Here is a 21,359-nt window from a genome sequence, read left to right on the forward strand (position 1 = left end):
CATGTGACCATGTCAGCAGCTACTGTGTCACATAGATAGATCTGACTTTTCTTCATCACAAACTGGAGGTTTTAATCTTTATTCTGCTGTTTGTTTAGTGTCTGACTGCACCTCAGCCCTTTGCTAATAAAATTTAGACATGCATATAATTAATTTCTTTAATACCACAGTGTTCTTTTTGTCTTTCACACTCACTGTTCACTGACAGTAAGGCTACAGAAATAGTTTGATTCTCAATGAAAGAAGCAGAATCTCTTATCTTCTACAGTATTGCTTATGACACAGAAACAGTTCATGCCATGATAACGTGACATTGTGACGATGTGACATTGGGAGTGTGGACTAAATCTGCCTGCTGCTCCTCATTCATTATTAATTAACACCCCCTTTAAAAAACTGTCTGCATGGAGAGAGGAGGGAAGTCAGGGCGTGTCCTGGTTTGTGTAATCGTGAGTGTAATGTCTATTTGAACATGTTTATCTACAGTACATACTGTGTGTGTGTGTGTGTGTGTGTGTGTGTGCGCGTGCATGCTGAAGCAGCTGGTCACAGGGTGAGTGAGAAATGCTGCCTGGTGTGTCACTGTTTGTCTGTGTTTCTGTCTGGCTGTCTGGCTGTCATATTTGCTATGACACAGCAGAAAGCGAACACACACACACACACACACAAACACTGTGGACTTGCACTGATGAAGTCTAAAATAGATCTATGCGAAAACCACACATCTTTCTTTTGGTGGTCTTTGAGTTTCAGTTTTTGGATGCAGTTAGTGAGGCCATGCAAGCACTGCAGATCACAAAGACAGCTGTTTCAGGCAGCGGCCAGATTAAGCCACCAAAGTCATCTTTCGCTTGTTGTTTTGACCTCCTGTCCACATGAAGCATTTTTAACACTTAAAATGTTTTCCCAGAGGGGATAAATCAGAAAATCTGGAAGCAACCTAAAAGTTAGTTTTTAGAATTAGTCACTTGGGCCTTCATACACACCGACACACCACCCAAAGACATAGCCATGACAAAGTCCAGCCGTCCGCTCCTCATGACACCTCATTAAGCATCGTGTCGCATCACGTCTCATCACGTCGCATGCCGCACACCACCCCATAACACCTCACGTTGCCTTCTGTCCAGTAACGTTTCCTCAGTCACTTCATGTTGCATCACACCTCATGTCAGCTCACATTACTTCAAACTGCCCCACATCCTCTGTAAAAACTGTGGGTTTGTAGTTGAAAAACATCATGGCAGGACAAACAAAACTTCCTTTTCTTGAAGGAAAATAAGCTGAACTATATTAAACAGGTGAAAACACATTCACAAGGCTGGACAGCTAGTCAGACTGACTGGTGCTGATTTATCAGCAGATAATTGGTGATTAGAGCTAAAAGTACTGGATACACCAAACTGCAGTCCACATACAGTGGACACCATGATTTTTATGCCCCTGTCCTTTGCGCTGCTGGAGGGTCTACTGTGTGTTAAAGGTGTCACTGTCCAGAATGTCAGTTATATACGTTGAGTGTAATTTCCTTTGGCTTACGGTCCTCACAGACGCACAAAGCTCCCAGTTTAGTCAGCATTCCCATTCCCCCACACACAGTCAGTCAGCTGTGTGGGTTTGGACGGAGCCGACTGGAAAAAATTTACAACAGCGCCTTCGCCTTTAAATATCACTGATAGAGGCCATAGTTTCATGTAGAAGTCACTCTGTCACTGTCCATCTCTCTCTCTTTAATGCCAATCAAAGTGGCAGAGTGTTAATATTAGGGGCAGCAGAACTCAATCAGGCCTTTGATTTGGCCGCCAGCCTGCTGGAACTGTACCCCTCCACAGTTCCCAGTGTGGTTCACTTTCCATAGGATTTGTTTTATGTTGGTGGCTGGTCAGTGGCACATCACTTTATGTACACGTGATAGAGATCCAGCTGCAGCTGCATCAGTATCACCTACACCCAAAAGAATCATACTGTAAGTGGGTCATTGGTCTAAAATCTGCTTTTAGAAAAAAGTTCCTTCTATTATTGCTTTTGAAAGCAGAAGGGCTACATTTTTATTAAACTGGGGCAGAATATTTCACAGCTAGGTATTTAGTTTACTTTAGTCTAAACTGCTCTGTGGATGTAACCACCATAACAAACACTATAAGAATGCAACATTTAAGTCTCCGTTAAAAGGCCAGAGTACAGTCAATGAAAAATAATTAATGCTTAAGAATTATGTACAATCTAAGGTGCAAAATCAAATTCCACTCAATTAAACAGATGCCAGCTTCCGTTGGCTCCACCTAGTGCTCCTAATATCACTTGCAAGAATCCACCATACCTGAATGAAAACAACCAATCAGAGCAGGAGCAGAGTCTTACCCAGTGTCAGTCTCCGTCTGTAACCATCTAGCTATGTGGAGTATAGTTCGTGTTTCGTTCTTACTCCAGGGACATACAGAAGGATGCAAAGTGCATTGGCGAGCATCAGCCTGGCTATTCACACCACAAGTACATTCCTCTGCGCCGATCAACCAGTAAATCTTTTCAAATTGGGGAATTGAAAGTCCAGGAGAACAGTGGGTAGATCGCCAGCCAGCAGTGGGATCAGCCTTTAGGCTTCAGGGAGATCTCCAGCTAACAGCCAGCACCTGAAGCTGTACAAATTCTGAGGCCACTCAGAATTGCAAAGAAAGTCCACTTTTTTCTCAATAATCCCAACTGCTGCTTTAAGTGTGACACGGATGCATGAGCCTACAGGTGCTGCCATTGGACATATTCCCAGTCAGCCAGCAGCTTATCATTGAAATGAACTGCAGTGATATGAGTCTACAAAACCATTTTAACCAACTACATCCCATCTTAAAAAACTTCCTTACTGTCTACAACAAAGGATAATAACATCAGACTGATTGGCCTGATGCGGTCACTGCAATTATACACCAGAAGGTCAAGTTTTTATTTGAAATTATCCAAACTGGGGAAGGCAAATAGTCATTTAGTATCCACCTCATTGTGTTGGTTTTTATGGCAACAAGAGCTTCTGCTGGTATGTCTGTGTTTTAGTATGCTCTGCCATGCTGTGGCTTGCAGTTGTTTGTGTGTTCATGTGTGTTTCTTTGCAGGCTTTTCCACTGAAAGCACTCCAGTTCCCATCTCCTGGGAAACCAATCTTTTATTCTGCCAGGCCTTAGGACACTGCTTTCCATACTGCACACCCCCTCCGCCCATCACCACGTTTACCACAATCACGATATCTTTCATCTCCACACAATCCTCCTCCTCCACTCTCCTCCATCAGTCCATCAGTGGACTCATCTCTTTCTGTGGCCAGATTCCTCCGCTTCTCTATCTATTTTTTCAGATTAACTGGAGTCTGACCTGGTGCCAAAAGATTTCTATTTAGTGCTGGAGCAATAGACTTATGGTATGACATAAAGGAGAAAGTAACTTTTCTTATTCTCTTAAATTAGGAGAGTTGGGATGGAGCACTTGACAGCCCAGTGACCTACCAGGCTCACATGGACAGTTTTGGTGTCTACTGTATGTCTTTATTACTTAAAAGTAACTTGGCCAACAGGAAAACCAAAGTGATCTAAATGAAAATTTCTGTTCGAAATTCCTCCAACCTCATTGGACTCATTTTAGCCTCATCTGGTTGGGTTTTTTTCTCTCCTCATTATTCTGTCTCTCTTCCCCTGTTGCTCCCCTCCTCTCTCCTCCCCTTCCTCTCTCTATTCTCCTCCATCTCTTTTGAGTTGATTCTGTGTGACTGGGAGGCTATTGTGTCCTGCCATCAAACACATTGCATTCAGCCATCCATGCAGAATACACACATGCACACAGAGGGATGCTTGTAGTAGAAACTCTCCGAGTTTTTGTTGATCCCATTACACTTTGACAAACAGCTTTTTTTTTTTAATACTCATGTGAAAGTATCACATAATGGAGCAATAACTGATAAAACCGATGTGGAGAAAATACACATAAATACATTTGAAATATGTGGACATTCAATAAAAAAAGCAGAAATCCAGCAAAAATCATACAAATCCAGAATTCAACTACTGTATATGTCTCCTTCATTCAGAATGTATTTTATTTGGTGTAGGAATTTAGATGTAAACTGTTGAATTTATATGTAGTGCTTTGTACAAGCAGACAGTACTGTAAATATGACTTTAAAATCCTAAACCACAGGACTCAGCTTTATTACTGTAATTATAAAATGTGCAAACCTTTTAAAAATGGAACACCAGGAACCTGCATTGAATAAAGGTCTTTCCAAAGCATATAAACTGGGCTTACCTTAAATTACCATTGCCAGAAGTCATCATTATCTTTTGTAAAGCAGGGGGCAGGGACAAAAAAAGCACACCAGGCATGCATTTCGAAAAGTGCCCATTGTGCATCATACAGTGGAAATTCCTGAAATTAGGTTAATTAGATCCATGTTTCTTAACCAAAGCCCTGCAGGAAAATTAAAATGCACATATTTTGCAGAAAGTAGGGCTGCAAACATTAATTATTATCTCCATTGATTAATCTGCTGATCATTTTTTCGATTCATCATTTCATTTATGATATGTCAGAAAATATTGAGAAAGAGTCTAACTGTGAGAATCTTTCATATTCCTGCAGATACTGTAAAAGATTTGTAAATTATTGATCCCCTGCTCGCTCCTTAATATTTCATACACCCAGCTAACTCTCTGAAAGCTCGGAGGAAGACAAAAAGACAGAATATGTGTCAACTGTGACTCAGCAGAAAATGCAATATGAGCAGGTGTAACTGTGGAGGATTGTCCTCTAGTGCTCCTGCAATCAGAGGCAGCATCTGTTTTTTAATGATGAAAACCTTTATAGTTAAGTTATATAACTGTGAGGCACAAGTCACATATGTGACCACATATGTGACTTGGTACTTGCACCAGAACACCACTCAGGATGCTGCTTTTGCTTTTGTTCTTGTTGTTTAGATTAGTTGTGGAAGGACTATGAAAATGATCTATAGAAAGGTTCTTTCCGCTGGCCAGGGAGGCCAGATTTAATGTTGTCTTTGATCGTAGTTGAGTTTATGTGTGTATGTTGTTATATTGAACAAATGAAATACTGAATAGAACTGAATATTCCACAGCTTAAGTAAATAAACCCTTAGATCCTTACAGAGCACTAAAACATTTCCCATCTTTCCCTCTCTCAGGACTCAGGACTATTTGTTCATCTTGATCTTCATATATACTTCTTTCACACAGACGCTTTCAAGTAATTCTGTTTCTCCATCATGACCACACCTGTACTTGTTAAGTAGTAATTTTATTATTATTATCTGTCACCGCTTTTTAAGGCTCAATCTTCCTTTATTTGGATGCACTATCTCTCTCAACTGGGTGACCCTTGGTGTAGTCATGAGTGGAAAGGAAGGAGCATGTAATGGTTAGCATTAGGCCAAAAATCTTTTAGTTTGCGGTGAAGTGCATTTGTGCACAGACACATTGGACGGTCTTGTGGAAGAAGTGTTCAGAGCTGAAAAGATGAGTGGTTTCCAGTTGGGCTGCCACTCAAAGATGCCAAATGAGTCATGCAGCAGCATTTTCTTGGTTATTTCTCTTTTTTCCCCCCACAAGAACCTGCTTGTACAGAACTCAGGACATGTACTAACATGCGATCTACACTTTCTAATGTAATACTGGTGTTAAATGCCTGTCTTGCTCCTCTGATAGGACTATGGCTGCCAACATGGGGTCGATGCGTATCCTCATCAAGGGAGGAAAGGTGGTCAATGATGACTTCACTCAGGAAGCAGATGTCTACATTGAGAATGGCATCATTCAGCAGGTATACCACATTTACATGCAAATACAAATGCATTTTTACATGCAGTCCACACATTCTCACCAAACACCGCACAGATTAAAATGTGTATCACATCCTTTATTTCTCTCACACACACACACACACTGACCCACACGTTCAGTGTGTCCCCAGCTGTTGGTGTGACTCAGCTCACAATAATACAGTATGAAGAGAATGAACCACTCTGTGAACTCAGTGGCTCTACCTGATGATAGTGAATGCTATATTTAGCTCACAGAATGTTGTCATGGAAATAAGCATCGGTTTATGTGAAGAGGATGCGCTTGACTCAGAGAGCTGGAAGCTCAGCTGTACTCCCACTTAAACACTCCTCTGCCATGTCTGCACATGAGCTTATACACTTTGTCCACGCTTATTTCCATCACAACAACAGTATGGCTGAGAGGATACTGTCATCGGGTGCCATCCTGTTAACAAATATTTTATTACCTTTACCTTTATTATATTATATTATATTACCTTTATTTTATTTCCATAGTTTTGAATGATACTAAAACAACAATTTAATGAAGGTTTTAAGAATAGTTTAGATTTTTCAAGCTGATTAAAAAGCACTGTTTGAGCATGCATAAGACACTAGCAGTATAGGAATTTTTCAATTTATTATGTGGTTGATAATACACAACAAGCTGTCCAACCATAAAAGAATGGCTAAGGCGAAGACTAAGAACTCTACAAAGCAAAGCAGAGGTTTTATTTTTCTTCCAGCCCCATGGTGCTCCCACTCAGTTGCAAACTACTGTAAATCATTGCACTGAACATAAAGCATGTAGGAGAAGCCGCAGCCTGTTAACAGCCGAAAGGAGTAATACATTTAGAAAGGGGATGAATTAGGGTTGAGCAGTCACCTGATACAAGACAAAGAGTCTGCAGCCATGTTAGGGTTTGCTTTAGGCTAAAGACTAACATCACCAAGCTAACATGCTCATAGTGAGAATGCTCACTAAGCAGGTGCGTTTACCATGTAAAATAAAGTATATCTTATCTTATCTTATCTTATGTTCACCATATTCACCATATTAGTTTAGCATTAGTTTAGCAACACATGTAAATATTTAAATTGGCTAAAATTTAGATGAAAGTTAATGGAACACCAAAGTTAGCAGTTCATCCTGAGGAGGATATTAATGTGTGTATTAGATTTCATGTTAGTTCAGCCAATAGTTGTTAAAACTCTTCACTTAAAAGCTATTCACTCACACCTTGTGTGGAACCATGATTGTTTGTACCAAATTTTTAGCCAATCCATCCATGTAATTATATTTCAGTCATTGTATTTCCTGTGGTTTAGATGCATGTTATGAGGACAAAATGCACATTAGTAAGTGTAATTTGTGTGCTTGTGTTCTCTGTGGCAGGTTGGAAAGGAACTGATGATACCAGGCGGTGCTAAGGTGATTGACGCCTCTGGAAAGCTGGTGTTGCCGGGCGGAATAGACACCAGCGTGCATTTGCAGCAGACTTTCATGAACGCCAGTATTCAGGATGACTTCTACAGCGGGACCAAGGTACAGACACAAACACAGGACAGTGTTATGACTATGACCCATCAGCATGCCTGTATTTAAACGCATTTAGAAACCAGAGACAGCTGTCATATACAAACATACTTTCTCTCTCTCTGTCTTGTCCGTACGCAAATCTTCACCGCTCTTTCAGCTTCATACACTCATCAAGACCAATGACCACATGTGTTCTCAACCGGATCCTATAGGAATCAAACCCACCCAGCTGTCACAAGTTTTTCTCTTTACATACTCACTCACACACACAGCTGTTCAGTCTTCATTCGTACTGGGTTTATTAGTTCATTTCCTATGGATGCTCTGCATGTTTTCTACTGATCCCCTGAGACTCAGAGCAGAGAGAGTGATTTAATATTTAGGAGACTTAAAAATTCAAAAGAGGGATTGTAATTGTTGCCTGCAGCAGGGTGTGTTGGAGGACGTTGAGGGTTGCTTTGTTTTTGTTTTTGTAGCCAGGCAGATTTTTATCACTGGGGGGTTTAAATCATGGGCTTCATCTGGGTGTACAAAGGTGTGGCAGACTATACATAGTGGGAGCAAAGATCAAACGTTCATTGTGTAGCCTTGTCTAAAAATGTTGTTAACAGCAATTGTGCATTTAGAACCAATGTTCCTTCTGATGAGATTTGCTTGGTGAACAAAGTCTAACAATTCATCACATTAACAAAATGGTCACCACTGGATCACAGAAAATGAAGTTTTGTGAGTTTACTTTGGTTGGAGGGAATCAAGAGCGGCTTAAGAGTGGTTGGACTAAAAATGCAGGTTGTTCAAAATGGAGCATTTAGACAGAGGCTGAAAACAGCTGCAGCAGCAATGTCTGTTATGAGAAGTAATTCCAAATGAACATTAAACCATGTAAACCTGCTCTAGTACAAGTATGCAAGTATGAAGTTGAAAAAGAGCAGAATATTGGACCTTCAAACTCTCAGCCTTGGTGATAGTATTATACAAGATATGTTTGTTTGCGTTTTTTACATTAAGATGTTGATAGTTATTGGTTTTCTTTTGTTTTTTTCCCATTTTTTCAACCTGAAAAATTCCTTTTAGTCATCATGATGTTACTTTGTTCAATCCATCCACAGTCCTGCATGTTTGCTTTCTTCTTTTTCAATACTATTACTGCCCACCAAGTACAGCACTTTAATATTGGGAGAATGTTATCTATTATCTAATATCTTCAGAACACCACCTATATGTTGGGAAGGTTTTGTGGGAAATAATATTAACTGCAGGGACTTTGCAGTACTGTATTATTTAGTGAAATCAGGTCTGATGGAATGCTGAGTGAAGTAGAGTGAGAGGACTTTGGGGGGATTGAGTCATCCATATGCCAGCTTTACCCCAGCATCCCCCCCAATCACCATCCCCTACCCACTGACCTCGCTGCCATGGCAACTAACCCCCACTCTAAAAGTGTGTGTGTGTGTGTGTGTGTGTGTGTGTGTGTGCGCATGACCACAGTAGTGTGGTCTCTATGGTGACGCCGTTACTGTGGCAACGGCTCTTGCGCAATTGCTATGAATCCCAAAACTATTTCTCTCCGCATCCTCTTTTTCCCCTCCCATCGTTTTGTAACAGTCTGCTCCCTCTTGTGCTTTGCTTCCTTTCCTCCCCTCGTCTCTACCCCCACTGTTTTCCTCTGCTTCACCCCCTTCTGTCTCACCCACTGCTCACCTCCGGTACAAATTCACACTGACCTGCAGGACTTGTAGGTGGACGATTTGTATAACAGCGTCAACTTGTAGAAGATCTGGTCTAGCTACAGACCATGCATTTCTCCATCTTGTAGTTAGTTTTTTTGATCAGATATTGATCTGTATTGGATGTACACTTAACACCAACAGATCTCAGATCAGCTCAGATGTACAAACCAAAAAAGAAAAACCATAGGTTTTATTCAGTTTTATCTGCTGCATGCTGAAAGACAATTATGGCACGTTGGGGTTATGCTTATTTATTTTTAAAAACACAAAAAATAAATAAATAAAATAAATTTAGGGTGGCTTTAACCCAGTTAAAGTATAACCCAGTTTGTCTATAAGTATGTGATTGTGCTTCTCTCCGCCATCTCTCCCCTTCTCTGTCTGCTTCACTTTCTTTTCAGGGGATTATCTTCACAGCAGGGGTTGGAGGCTGTAATAGAGTGGGGGACTCAAGTTAAAACACTGTTTGGGGTTTCTGTGTCACCCACCCTCTTTAACCATGCTGTCAGTGATCAGTAATATGTTCTCAGTGACCAAAGGGGGGAGTAGACGATGTAGTGTGTATAACAAGATGAACACATTATCTGCTCTTAGAATCAGCTACATATGTATAGAATATTTTACCACAATGCAACCAAAAAGTATGTTTTTTTTTTGTTAGCTGTATTTGAAATGATAAATGCTTACTTAATTATCATTTTTACAGCAGCTGCAAAGTAATGTGAAAATTATTTGACACATATTATTTCTAGCTGACTGGCTAAAACCCACTATATGTATTGTTTGTATTTATAGAGCCCCACCCCAGAGTGGTGATATGTTGTCATAGAAACATAGAAACAGGAAGTCATTTTTTACCAACTAGAATATAATTTAAAAAATATAAACTCAGTGAACCACAACAAAAAATTGCTGGTTTTCAGCATCGTTGGCTAGCAAGACAGCTAGTAACACAACTACCTAACTCAACTACCTTGTTTTTCATAAAGTAATGTTTGTGAAAGCATACAAGCACAAGCCACTGCTACCAACAGCTTCTCTCAGGTGTTCATGTCAGGCTCCAATACATCACCTGTTCATCTGTTGGATTTACATTTTTTAGTTTTATTTGAATTTCAATCAGAGGCTTGGTAACAAAGCCTTTGCAGCATCATTTGGACGTTTTAACTCCCAACTAAAACCTGAAACCTCCATAACATTACAACTTTTTCAATATTAACTACTAACACAATACCTATGCCGTGTGGTCACTGTGACAGGCTTTACTGTGACATCAAATCAAATAAAATTAGGTTGGCTATACTGGATCAGATCTGCTTTTTCATAAAATATTCAGCTGAATTACTGTCAGACCGCCTCTCTCGCCTATCTCTCCCGGCAGGCACTGCAGCGACCATTTTAATGTCTATGCAGGCACGATAGGCAGAGGGAGATGAGGCGGAGGTGGAGGAAAGAAGGTGAGGTGTTCAGCTGTAATGTGAAGTATGAGAGGTGCTGATAGAGGCTGATCAGAGAGCTGCAGTGGTAATCTGTCTGACACCGATAGCCTTCCACAGTCCAACATGCAGAGCCCCTCTATTCCTCTCAGATCAGTCATGTCTCACTCACACTCAGAGTCTCTCCCGCTCTCTCCCCTCCTTCCCCACTTTTATGTGTGCGCCTCTTTCTATCTTTTTTTTTGCTAACTTGATCTAATTTCTGTGCACTTATTGGCTCATTTTAGGGACCATTTTATTATTTAACTATTTATTTTCACTGCATACCGGAAAGTAAGGCTGCACCTAATATATTTCTCTTTGCCAGCTATTTTCTCCATTAAATTAATTAATTATAAGGTTGATTAAATGTCAGTTAATGGTGAAAAATGTCACTATTTACTAGAGCTCAAGGTTACATTTTCAAATTTCCATTTTGTCAAATCAATAGTCCAAAACCCAAAGATATTCAGTTCACTGTCATCAAGAAAACCAGGAAATACCCATTTTGCCAATGGAATCAGTGCATTTTTGGTCCTTAGTTGGTAGCAGTGATGGTTAATTTTCTTTCATTGGATTAATAGGATAGTATAGTATATAAAGATTTAAAGGTTTTCTGTCCACATCATACAGTGTTGACTGTTTTGTTGTAGGAGCTGTGATTTGTGTGTGCTTCTCTCCTCTCTCTCTCTCCCCCCTCTTTGTCTGTGATTATCTTCACAGTAGGGGGTTGGGGGTCTTTAATAAAGTGGGGGATTCAAGTTAAAACAATGTTTGGGGTTTGTGTGTCACCATCCACTTCAAGCATGCTGTCAGTGATCAGTGATATGTTTAATGCTGGGATCACATGACAGGAGATCCTTTTTTCCAATTTTGAAATCATGTTGCAAGATCATCAAGATCATCTTGCCAGAAACATGATCTCATGGGGAAGCAGATTTAAACAAAAAAGATGTACGATTTGCTAATGCTTTGCAGGGAAAAAACAAAAACACAAGCAGAGGGCGCGGTAGATGTGGTCAACACTGGTTGTCTGTTGTTCAGCAGGAACCGGAGCTGAGCTGAGCTGTCAGCTTTATCTGTCAACAGTAGTGTTAATAGTAGTACTAGCGTTAGCATCAAGGGCTAGAATGTTTACCGCTACTTCTCGATACCATCAGCTACCCTTGGACTTCCATCTCCTCATAGACTTGTCTCTCTCATTGATTCTGATACTGAAAGTAGTTCAAGTATTTGAAATCCTAAATATTAAATGTGTTTGAAATTATTGGAAACTTTGCGAGCAGACCTGGAGGTTTAAGACAGTATCTGTAAACTACTCACATTACAAGATAATGTGCACCGACCATCATTAGGCACCAGACCAGATTTCTCCTCTGATCGTCGAGAGGGGTGAATTGGGGATAAATTGGCCTAAAACTCCATACACTTTTTGTTGCAGCTATAAAATAATGAGAAAATTATGTAACAGAGATATTTTGTAGCTGCCGACATTCATCCCAACACACAGTTGATGTCTATATTAACATTAGCGAGCGAACACTGGATTCAGCTAGCTAGCTTTTCCACTGCCTGTTCCTTGAAGTCCTTATGTCATGATTACCTACATAATAAAGAAACACAATAAAGACAATAAAGAAATTTGAAGTGAGTCTAAATATTGCCTTAATACCATGATAATGAAAAAATAGGGAATTGAATCGTCATGGATTAAATTAAGCAATACTTTTCATTGTACATCGCTGTTGCAGCAATACTCAGGTCGGGCCATTGGGTGAGGTCACTGTGTCCACTGTGATGAAGGCAGATTGAAAGGACACTTATCACTTATCCCTGATTTCTTTCTTTTCCTTCTAACAATGCAGATTGCTGCTTGCCTGACTGGTCATAGGACCTTTGGCACCTAAAAGCCACACAGTATTATTGTGTTGTGCTACTAAACTGGCAAAGACTTCAGAACATTCACCCAAAAAGTGGCAGGGGGCATGACACAAGGGCGAAGTACGTTGATGGGCTGCTCTCATTTATTACAGAATGTGATAATATGCTACAGACTCTTGGCTAGATTTGATTGTATTTGAACATCTACATTTTGGCAAGGATCAAAACTGTCAACAAAACTTGTCTGCTCCCTAACCCATAAAAAGACACATTTGGATGAAATTGTTAAAGAAGAAAAGAAAACTGAGGTTTTCTTTCAAGAGAAATGTCTCAACAAGTGTTAGTGTTGTTTTGTTGGTTTGAACACCAGGCCTGGTTAGTCTAGTTTCTACACTGTGTTGGATGAGGGTTTCATCAGCAACACAAAGTTACGAACAGTTTCATCAGAACAATACGCACTGATTCTGTATCATGAACGGTAACTGCCTGTCACTGATCATTTAATGCTTCTGAGATCTCTTTGGAGTTTGGAATTTAGAGCAGTTTAAAATTAGATGATTATTTGGTGACTGTTGTTACAGATGCAGCCTGAAAAAGAGGAAACAGGACAGGATGAAAGACATTTCATCCTTTTGACAGTTTCTTTATTCCAGCGTAGCAAAGACAAGTCTGCTTATAATGTTCAGTACACTTTACACATGCACATGTCCTGACGAGGAAGCAGTCACCACCACTATTTCTCCCTTTAGCTCTGTCTCCTACACTGTTTCTTTCTCTTTTCTGCTTGCTCTTTTTTGGCAGTAAATTTTAATTAAGGCCATGCAGACAGACAGTGTAAATCCCACAATCCCCAGCTGTGTCCATGTCCCCTGATCTCTGACACACACACACACACACACACACACACACACACGCATACACTGACAGTGATCAATGACACTATGCTTTCCATGCACACACGTATGCAGAGACCTTAGACGCTGACGCTGCACAGGATTCTGACTGGTTACTATGGTAATGGAAAATCTGATAACTTGTTGGCTGGTGGAGCTGTCACTTAAAAACAGACGACCCCGCCCCTGGTCTGTGACTGGAGTCTGAAGGAATTACTCCACGCTGACACGTAAATCATTTTATTTAGGTCATATTGTAGAAACAATAGTTGACAAGTGCCATTTTGATCACAAACACCTCCCTTGGTTTTTGATTTTTACAAGCTGAACTGAAAATGAAAGAAAGTCTCTGTGTGACATGTCACATGTTGTTCTCTCTCTCTGTTAATTTCCTTTTCTTTCCATCACTCCTCAGTACAATATCCCTGTTAAACAGAGGATATTGAATGGGTGACTGTCTGTGCAATTTTGAATGGAGAGAGGAGGAGGAGGAAGAGGAGGATGGTGCAGACATGTGATAGGCATGGTTGAACAGTGTCTGTTGTCATGGCTACACAAAAGTGCATTTACCATTCAGCCACTGAGAAGTCACTGCAGAACACTCCCCTCACTTCATCAATTTTCCAGCCAGCCTCTATTTCTAATTCTAATTTCCTTCCTCATCCTCTTCTCCATTTCTCCTTTATATCCAAACATTGGACATCAACATCAATATCTTCCTGTAACACATACACAAATATAGAAAATATACATATCTACAAACACTTCAAATAGATTGTACAAAGAATAGCAGAAGACAGAAAAGAAATGCTACATGCATAAAGTTTATCCTCATCTCAGAGGCTTTCTAGTTGGTAAATAGTAACTAGAAGAAGCATATGTTTTGTAAGTTGTTGTGTAAGTCAGTCTTTGTGCACCAACCTTTACTTGTAACAAGTCGATCGGATGATGATGAGAAAACAGTTCATAAGGACAGACTATTGCTCATTGTCACCGGGACAAACAGTGTCTCTGTGCTTTACAGTGGGATCATTGTTCTTGTCTCTAATCAGTCTCCCTTTCTCTTCTTCTGCCTCCCATTTTATTTTCTCCCTCCCTAACTCACCTCTTCTCGCCCGCTCATCTCAACCAGGCGGCTCTCATGGGTGGTACCACCATGGTGATGGCTCTGGTCCTGCCTGAACAACACTGCTCTCTGGTGGACGCCTACGAGGACTGCAGAGCTCTGGCCGACGCCAAGGCGTGCTGCGACTACGCTCTGCATGTCGGGGTGACTTGGTGGGGACCAAAGGTAGGAGATAAAGCGGGGTCAGCCTGTGAGCTGTGCCAGGACTGGTGAACAGCATGGAAATACTTAGAAGCATATCCTTTATGAACAGATATAGTTCCTTGCTGTTGTGCTGTTCAATGTTTCATTCTCACTGAATGAATGTTAAAGCAGCCAAACCATTTTCATTTATGGGTGAAATGTGTAATGACCTAGATTAAACCCTACATGAACTAGGTTAACACACATGCTCACTGGGCACATTAGGCAGATTCTATGAGTCAACGTGCCTCATTCAGCCTTTGGCTTTAATGTTTGTGCTATATCATCTGCTGATTTTGTGCATGTGCCACATTTTATCACATTAAACGTCAGAAGATATTTTAAATGTATGGTTTTGTCCCAAAGATATTCAGTTTACATTCAATGATGGATTAATTGTGCCTACGCATTTTACGATTGGCACTTTCTTCTCAAAACCATCACTGTTATTATTTTAATATTTAGCTTTATGTTATTAGTCATTAATAATAATTACCCATTACAATGAACTAAAAACGGAAATTAGCTATCAGTGATTTTTATGCCATTAGATCGTCTGCATCCTTCCTCCATCGTTTCTGTTCCAAGGTACAATGGCCTTTAAAATGAAGAAAGATACTGTACTTATTATTGTACTGATTTTGATGATCCCTTTTACTACAATACAGTGATGATATTTTACCTTGTAAACACCAGATAGTTTCTATTTACTGCATTTTGAGTGAAGTGAATAGATTTTTCGATGTGGTGAATGTCTCTGTGGGAATGCAATGTGATCTCATTGTGGCTGCTCTCCAAGCTCATTTCACGCCCCATATAACAAACATACACACACACACACACACACACACACACACACACACACACACACAGTGCTCTTTCACTCCACACCCTTATTCACACTCACTAATGCTCACTGTATGCCTTTGCCAATACAAACCAAAACTTTCTCAGTCCTCAAAAATTGATTGGCCAATGCAGATCTTTAACCAATGACCTTTGTTTTGTGTTCAGGTTCGCAATGAGATGGAAACCCTGGTGAGGGAGCATGGAGTGAACTCATTCCAGATGTTCATGGCCTACAAAGATATGATGATGCTGAGGGACTCTGAGCTGTACCAGACGCTGCAGACCTGTAAGGACATTGGGGCCATCGCACGCGTCCATGCTGAGAACGGAGAGCTTGTGGCAGAGGTGCACATCCCACAAACACTCAAATAGGGTTAGAGTTACAGTGTTCAGCACAGTTATTGTAATAGTAACCCTGACATTAGCTGCTTAGACCATTCAAGTGGAAACATTTTAGAAGCTTTGATCATCTGTATGTCTGTGTTTTGGAAATATTGACGAAACAATTAGAAAATTGAACTCATGTGAACTTTAGTGTATGTGTGTGTTGTTAGAGTTCCAAAGAGGCTCTGGATTTGGGCATCAGTGGACCGGAGGGTATCGAGATCAGTCGGCCAGAGGAGGTAAGTTTACATCAGAGGTATATATTATCCTGCTAAAGCACATGAAGGTAAAGCATTTTCTGAAATGGAGGTAATAAAACATAAATTCAAGGACATTAAGTGTATCGTTTTCATAACAGTGAGCTTTAGAAAGGTAATTTGGAAGCCTGATTTTGATTAAACATGTTGGGATTATTCTCAATTTGCCATTTAAAAACACTGACTAGCTGAATGGAAATGCTATTATTAAATGTAAAAAGAATCTTCTTTTAAAAGGACTGAGTCCTTTCAAAATTAGAAGCTTGTTAAATTAATTTAAAAGGTGATATTAATGGTACACTAATTAATATAAATATATTAATATTGATGATAAATAACCATACCATACCAATAAATGACTGAGACCATACACATATTGTAGTTTCTTTGGATAGAAAGTTATGATAAAGACCTAATAAATAAATGTATTTATTAAACTTCTTATCTTCTCTGTCTTGTTGTCTACAGCTGGAGTCTGAGGCTACTCACAGAGCTATCACCATCGCCAACAGGGTAAACAGACGCAATTTTAATATCCTGTCTGTGTGCAGGTGTCTGTATGCCACTAATAAATAACTGAATGCACCTGTGATTGCAGGCTCGCTGCCCGATCTACCTGGTGAATGTGTCCAGTATGGGTGCTGGAGACATGATTGCTACTGCTAAGATGCAAGGTGAGTTGCAATAAATCACCAGGATGAACATTTTTACAGTTTTGTTGATATAAGTTAGACAAAGATCTTCTTGTTCCTCTGCAGGTAAGGTGGTCCATGCAGAGACCACAGTAGCTCACGCTGTGCTGAATGGGATGCAGTATTACCACCAGGACTGGGCTCATGCTGCCGCCCACGTCATCGTTCCTCCTCTCCGTCTCGACCCCAACACACCCAGCTACCTCATGGGCCTGCTGGGCAGGTACTGTATGTGCTCAGTATGAGCAGAATATACCTGTAAAAAGTGCTCCTAAATACAGGACTGACATCAGAGAAAAGAGCCCTGAACTGAACATCCATATCCTCTTTCCAGTGACACTCTGAGTGTTGTGGCATCAGAGCACCGTCCTTTTAACCTCAAGCAGAGAGCTTTGGGCAAGGAGGACTTCACAAAGATCCCTCATGGCGTGGCTGGAGTCCAGGACAGGATGAGTGTCATTTGGGAGAGGGGAGTGGTATGTACACTCACACACACACACACACACACACACACACACACACACGATCATACAAACGTGCAAGCAAGTTTTTGTTTGTTATTTACATCATATTTCAGAGACAAAAACTGGAATACTGCAATGTTAAGGCTCAGTTACGTCTCACGTTTATGAAAGGTCAGATAAAGACTGCTCCCATGTCTGAAATAAAACTTCAAGGTTTGGAGATTATTAGCTGAAATTTTCATGCTTTAGTCATAAAACCTGCTAATCTGCCCAACTATAACAACTATAGACTATGGACATCTTCAGATTTAAAGTTAGTGCTTTATTTTTTAACACAACCAGTGGGAGCTGCCAGTGTATCCGTGTACTTACTCTAACCTGAAGCAATGAAGTCTAAACATGGCTAAAACATGCAGCCACACCTATCAACTAAACATCACAATATACTCCATAACAGTATCAAAATGTTGCAGTTATATTTTTCCTTATTTTTTTCAATGACCTGCAGGTTACAGGAAAAATTGATGAGAATCGTTTTGTGGCTGTGACGAGTTCTAACGCTGCGAAGATCTACAACCTGTACCCACGCAAGGGTCGTATCATCCCCGGTGCCGACGCTGATTTAGTGGTCTGGGACCCCGACGCAACGAGGTACCCAGTTATATTGCCAACATGATTACATGGCTCATAAACACAGATTGCTCATCATCATTACTTGGCATACTGACATTAAATGGCTGCTATGTGTGTGCAGGACGATCTCTGTGAGCACTCAGGTGCAGGGCGGAGACTTCAACCTGTACGAGGGGTTGCGCTGCCACGGTGTTCCCCTGGTCACCATCAGCCGAGGACGCTTGGTGTGTGAGAACGGTGCGTTCATGTGTGCTGAGGGCTCCGGAAAGTTCTACCCACAGCGCACCTTCCCCGACTACCTCTACAAGAAGATGGTGCAGAGAGAAAAGGTGTGTTCACTTTATAAGAAATGAATGAAAACTTGTTACTAAAAGTTTCTCAAAAAGTGAAGTAGTTCTGTCAGAACACCAGGGCTGGTGCTGTGCCATGCTGTGTCAGCTGATGGCCAACCTACTGCGAACACACCCATCATACTGTGTCTAACTGCACTGATTTGACAGTTTATATAAAGGATTTAGTGCTCTTGCTCTCTGTATGCTGACACTGTTTTCCTGCTGCCGCTGTCTGCAAAAACCTCCTCCCTTGCAGCCTCTGCAGGGTTTAGTTGTGCTCCAGTTTAGCTACACTGGAAAGTTTATACTGCTAACTTATGGGAATTCTTTTCTGTTTTTAATGTATGTGATGGGTATCAGGTTAAGTCCCTTATCTAATTCCATGTTTTTATACTTGTTATTTATAAATAATTCATATACTGTATCTAATTGTTTTAATGTTCTTGTTTTCACTTGATGGCCATGTTAAATATAGCCCTACTAGGTATTTTACAACAAAAATATTAATAGAATATCTGGGTCAGCTTATACTGGTCTGCTCCTTCAAAAAAAACTGGCTATTTTTATGTAGCTTTAATCAAGTGAGGATGCTCCTGAAGATAAGAACCGTATTTTATCTCAACTGTCAGGTCAGTTGACATTATTCAGAGATATAAGCAACATACAAGAAACTTTGTGTTGAGCTTTTCATGACGACTAGCCTTTAGAAATGGTTAAAAATATCTTTCCAAGCTTGTATCTATGTGTGTTCTGCATTTCTTCTTGACCGTTCACGTCTTCCCTCTGTTTCAGACTCAGGCTAATAAAGGAGTGGCCAGGGATCCCTACTCCGGTGATGTGGCCATGGTGGCAAACACGATGAAGAAGGAGCTCGGTTTGGGCCCCATAGACGGAGAGGCGCACAACAAAGCGGCTCATGCTCCTCGTGTGCACCAGGGAGTCCGAGACCTCCATGAGTCCTCCTTTAGCCTCTCAGGTGGGCTGGAATTAAACTAATAACCTTGCAGTTGTTTAGCAAAACCCTTTTAACTATAGTTTTGGTGATTTTTTTTATGGTCAGACTGAAGGAAGGAATTTGTGTTTTTTTTTCTCCCTCAGGGTCTCAGGTTGACGACCACATCCCTAAGAGGTCCTCAGCACGGATCCTGGCCCCTCCCGGCGGTCGTTCCAGTGGTATCTGGTAATCACTGGTGCTGGAGTTTCATCCGTCCAAGTCTCTGTATAATTCTGAACAACCAGGAAAACTGCACTGCTTTTTAATCACAGGATTAAAGTTAAAAGGGAAAATAAATTGAAGGGTGTCTGTGATTGGTGAAGACCTAACTGATGATCAGTGATCTGCCAAAGTGACTCTTACAAATCTAATTTGTGTCTTAATTGGAGTGACTGACCTGATTAATCACAAGAGAGTGAAGGGCTATCTATGAATTTAAAACGTTTTGCCAAATTCAAGCTGATCATACTAACATTGACAAAGTCTGCTCATTATCACCCTGCTCGTATTCTGTGAGGAAACGCAAACTGAACAAACTGTGAAAGATCAAAACCAGTACAGTTTTTGATGGTTTGAAATGAAGTGATGTGGACTGAATTATTTAAAAATAGTAGAACTGGATTCAATGAAATATCTATTATACCCCTGTATCACACACACAACCATACAGCACACTTAGACACCGTAGCTTTAGACTCATATGAAGATGTGTGTGGATTCTGTTTGTGATTAAACCCCCACTGTGCTCGGCCTCCTGCCGCACTGCGGGTTCTTCTAACAGTGTTTTTATTTCCAATGGATGAACTGTGCTGTGTGGTGATGAAATCCAACTGCTTCGAACACCGTGTGATCTTACAGCTACACTCTCTTTATAGATTCAGACTTGATCTTAACCATCCTTATACTTTCACTGCCTCTGACTGAAAACAACTCTCACATATCCCAGAAACATCCCTGCCTCACCTGCAATGTAGCAGGGTCTATAGATGGAGCTACAGAAGTGCTTTGACCTTTGGCCTGGGATTATAAATCTGTCCCAGTACTGATACCATAACAGCTAAATGTATGCATCCCTGTCATGGAAACATAGTGTCTATAGGCCTTGCAAAGTGCTAGAAGAACAGGGAAAAGTCAGTTCAGTTACTCAAAGGAAGAATTAAGAGAATGTGATTTAAAGATCAAGAAGGAAAAGCTCTCTGTGACTTTGCTACTGATAATACAGAACAAAAGAATAAAGCTTGATGTAATTTACATCAATGAAGTTGAAAGCAGTGCCTTCAGAGATCACTCAGAGCAGTCTGTTGGAGCCTTGAAAACACCAGGGGCCTTGTTTATCAGAATGTGTGTAACACAAGCTCTAAATCTGCCTATTGGCATCTGACAGGTTTAATTCAATTAAAATTAACCCGAGGCTCATTTACACTAAGATAAAGCTCTATAAAGTGTTTTTGCGTCTCTCAGCTCATTGTTTTGGTTTCAATGTCTGATAAACCTATTTTACCAATTTAAAGACACAATGTTAGTAACTAGCCAGTGAGGAAAGTGGAACATTTATCAACTAAAGAGTCAGGATTGTCTGCTCAGGAGTTGGTAGAGACCAAAACCGAGTTAGAAGGACAGTTAATACTGGACTTAGGTTCATCACGTCGCCAGAAAAAAATATAATAAATTGTCCAGTGGCAGGCTGTGTGTATCTAATTTGACAAATGTTTTAGCTGGGATTAAATTTGTTACACACTCATGAACATTAGTGGCTTTAAATGTTCACACATCAAGCACAAGAGGAATCTGATATAGGATAAGATAAGATACTCCTTTATTAGTCCAGTCACGGGGAAATTTACAACATTACAGCCGCGGTTGGTAACAAAAATAGGCCGTTCAATGCAATAAAATACAAACGATATACAATAATGATGATTCTTTGCACTAAGAGTCTCTGTCCACACAGTTGATAAATGAGGCCACAGATTGTCCCGAAAGTAACTGACAGAAATCATGTGATGTCATTGTGTTTCAGTAGCATCTCACGGACTGCATTGTGAAAGCAAAGTCCCTCTTTGTAGGAAAAGAAAAAGGGATTGATATTAGAGCAGTGTGTCTCCACA

The 21,359-nt window shown here is 40.5% G+C and overlaps 1 protein-coding gene across 1 annotated transcript; it reads left to right on the top strand.

The window, feature by feature from the left end:
- Nucleotides 1-5,706: 5,706 nt before the first annotated feature.
- Nucleotides 5,707-19,441, top strand: LOC139217639 (dihydropyrimidinase-related protein 5-like). The gene is made up of 13 exons (XM_070849014.1): nucleotides 5,707-5,817; nucleotides 7,215-7,364; nucleotides 14,470-14,628; nucleotides 15,661-15,840; nucleotides 16,050-16,118; nucleotides 16,605-16,649; nucleotides 16,735-16,810; nucleotides 16,895-17,051; nucleotides 17,163-17,304; nucleotides 17,801-17,943; nucleotides 18,047-18,254; nucleotides 19,050-19,233; nucleotides 19,356-19,441. The coding sequence occupies exons 1-13, from the start codon at nucleotides 5,707-5,709 to the stop codon at nucleotides 19,439-19,441; spliced, it is 1,710 nt and encodes a 569-aa protein (XP_070705115.1).
- The last annotated feature ends 1,918 nt before the right edge of the window (nucleotides 19,442-21,359 follow it).

Source organism: Pempheris klunzingeri, chromosome 18 (genome assembly GCF_042242105.1).
Source record: "Pempheris klunzingeri isolate RE-2024b chromosome 18, fPemKlu1.hap1, whole genome shotgun sequence".
NCBI lineage: Eukaryota > Metazoa > Chordata > Actinopteri > Acropomatiformes > Pempheridae > Pempheris > Pempheris klunzingeri.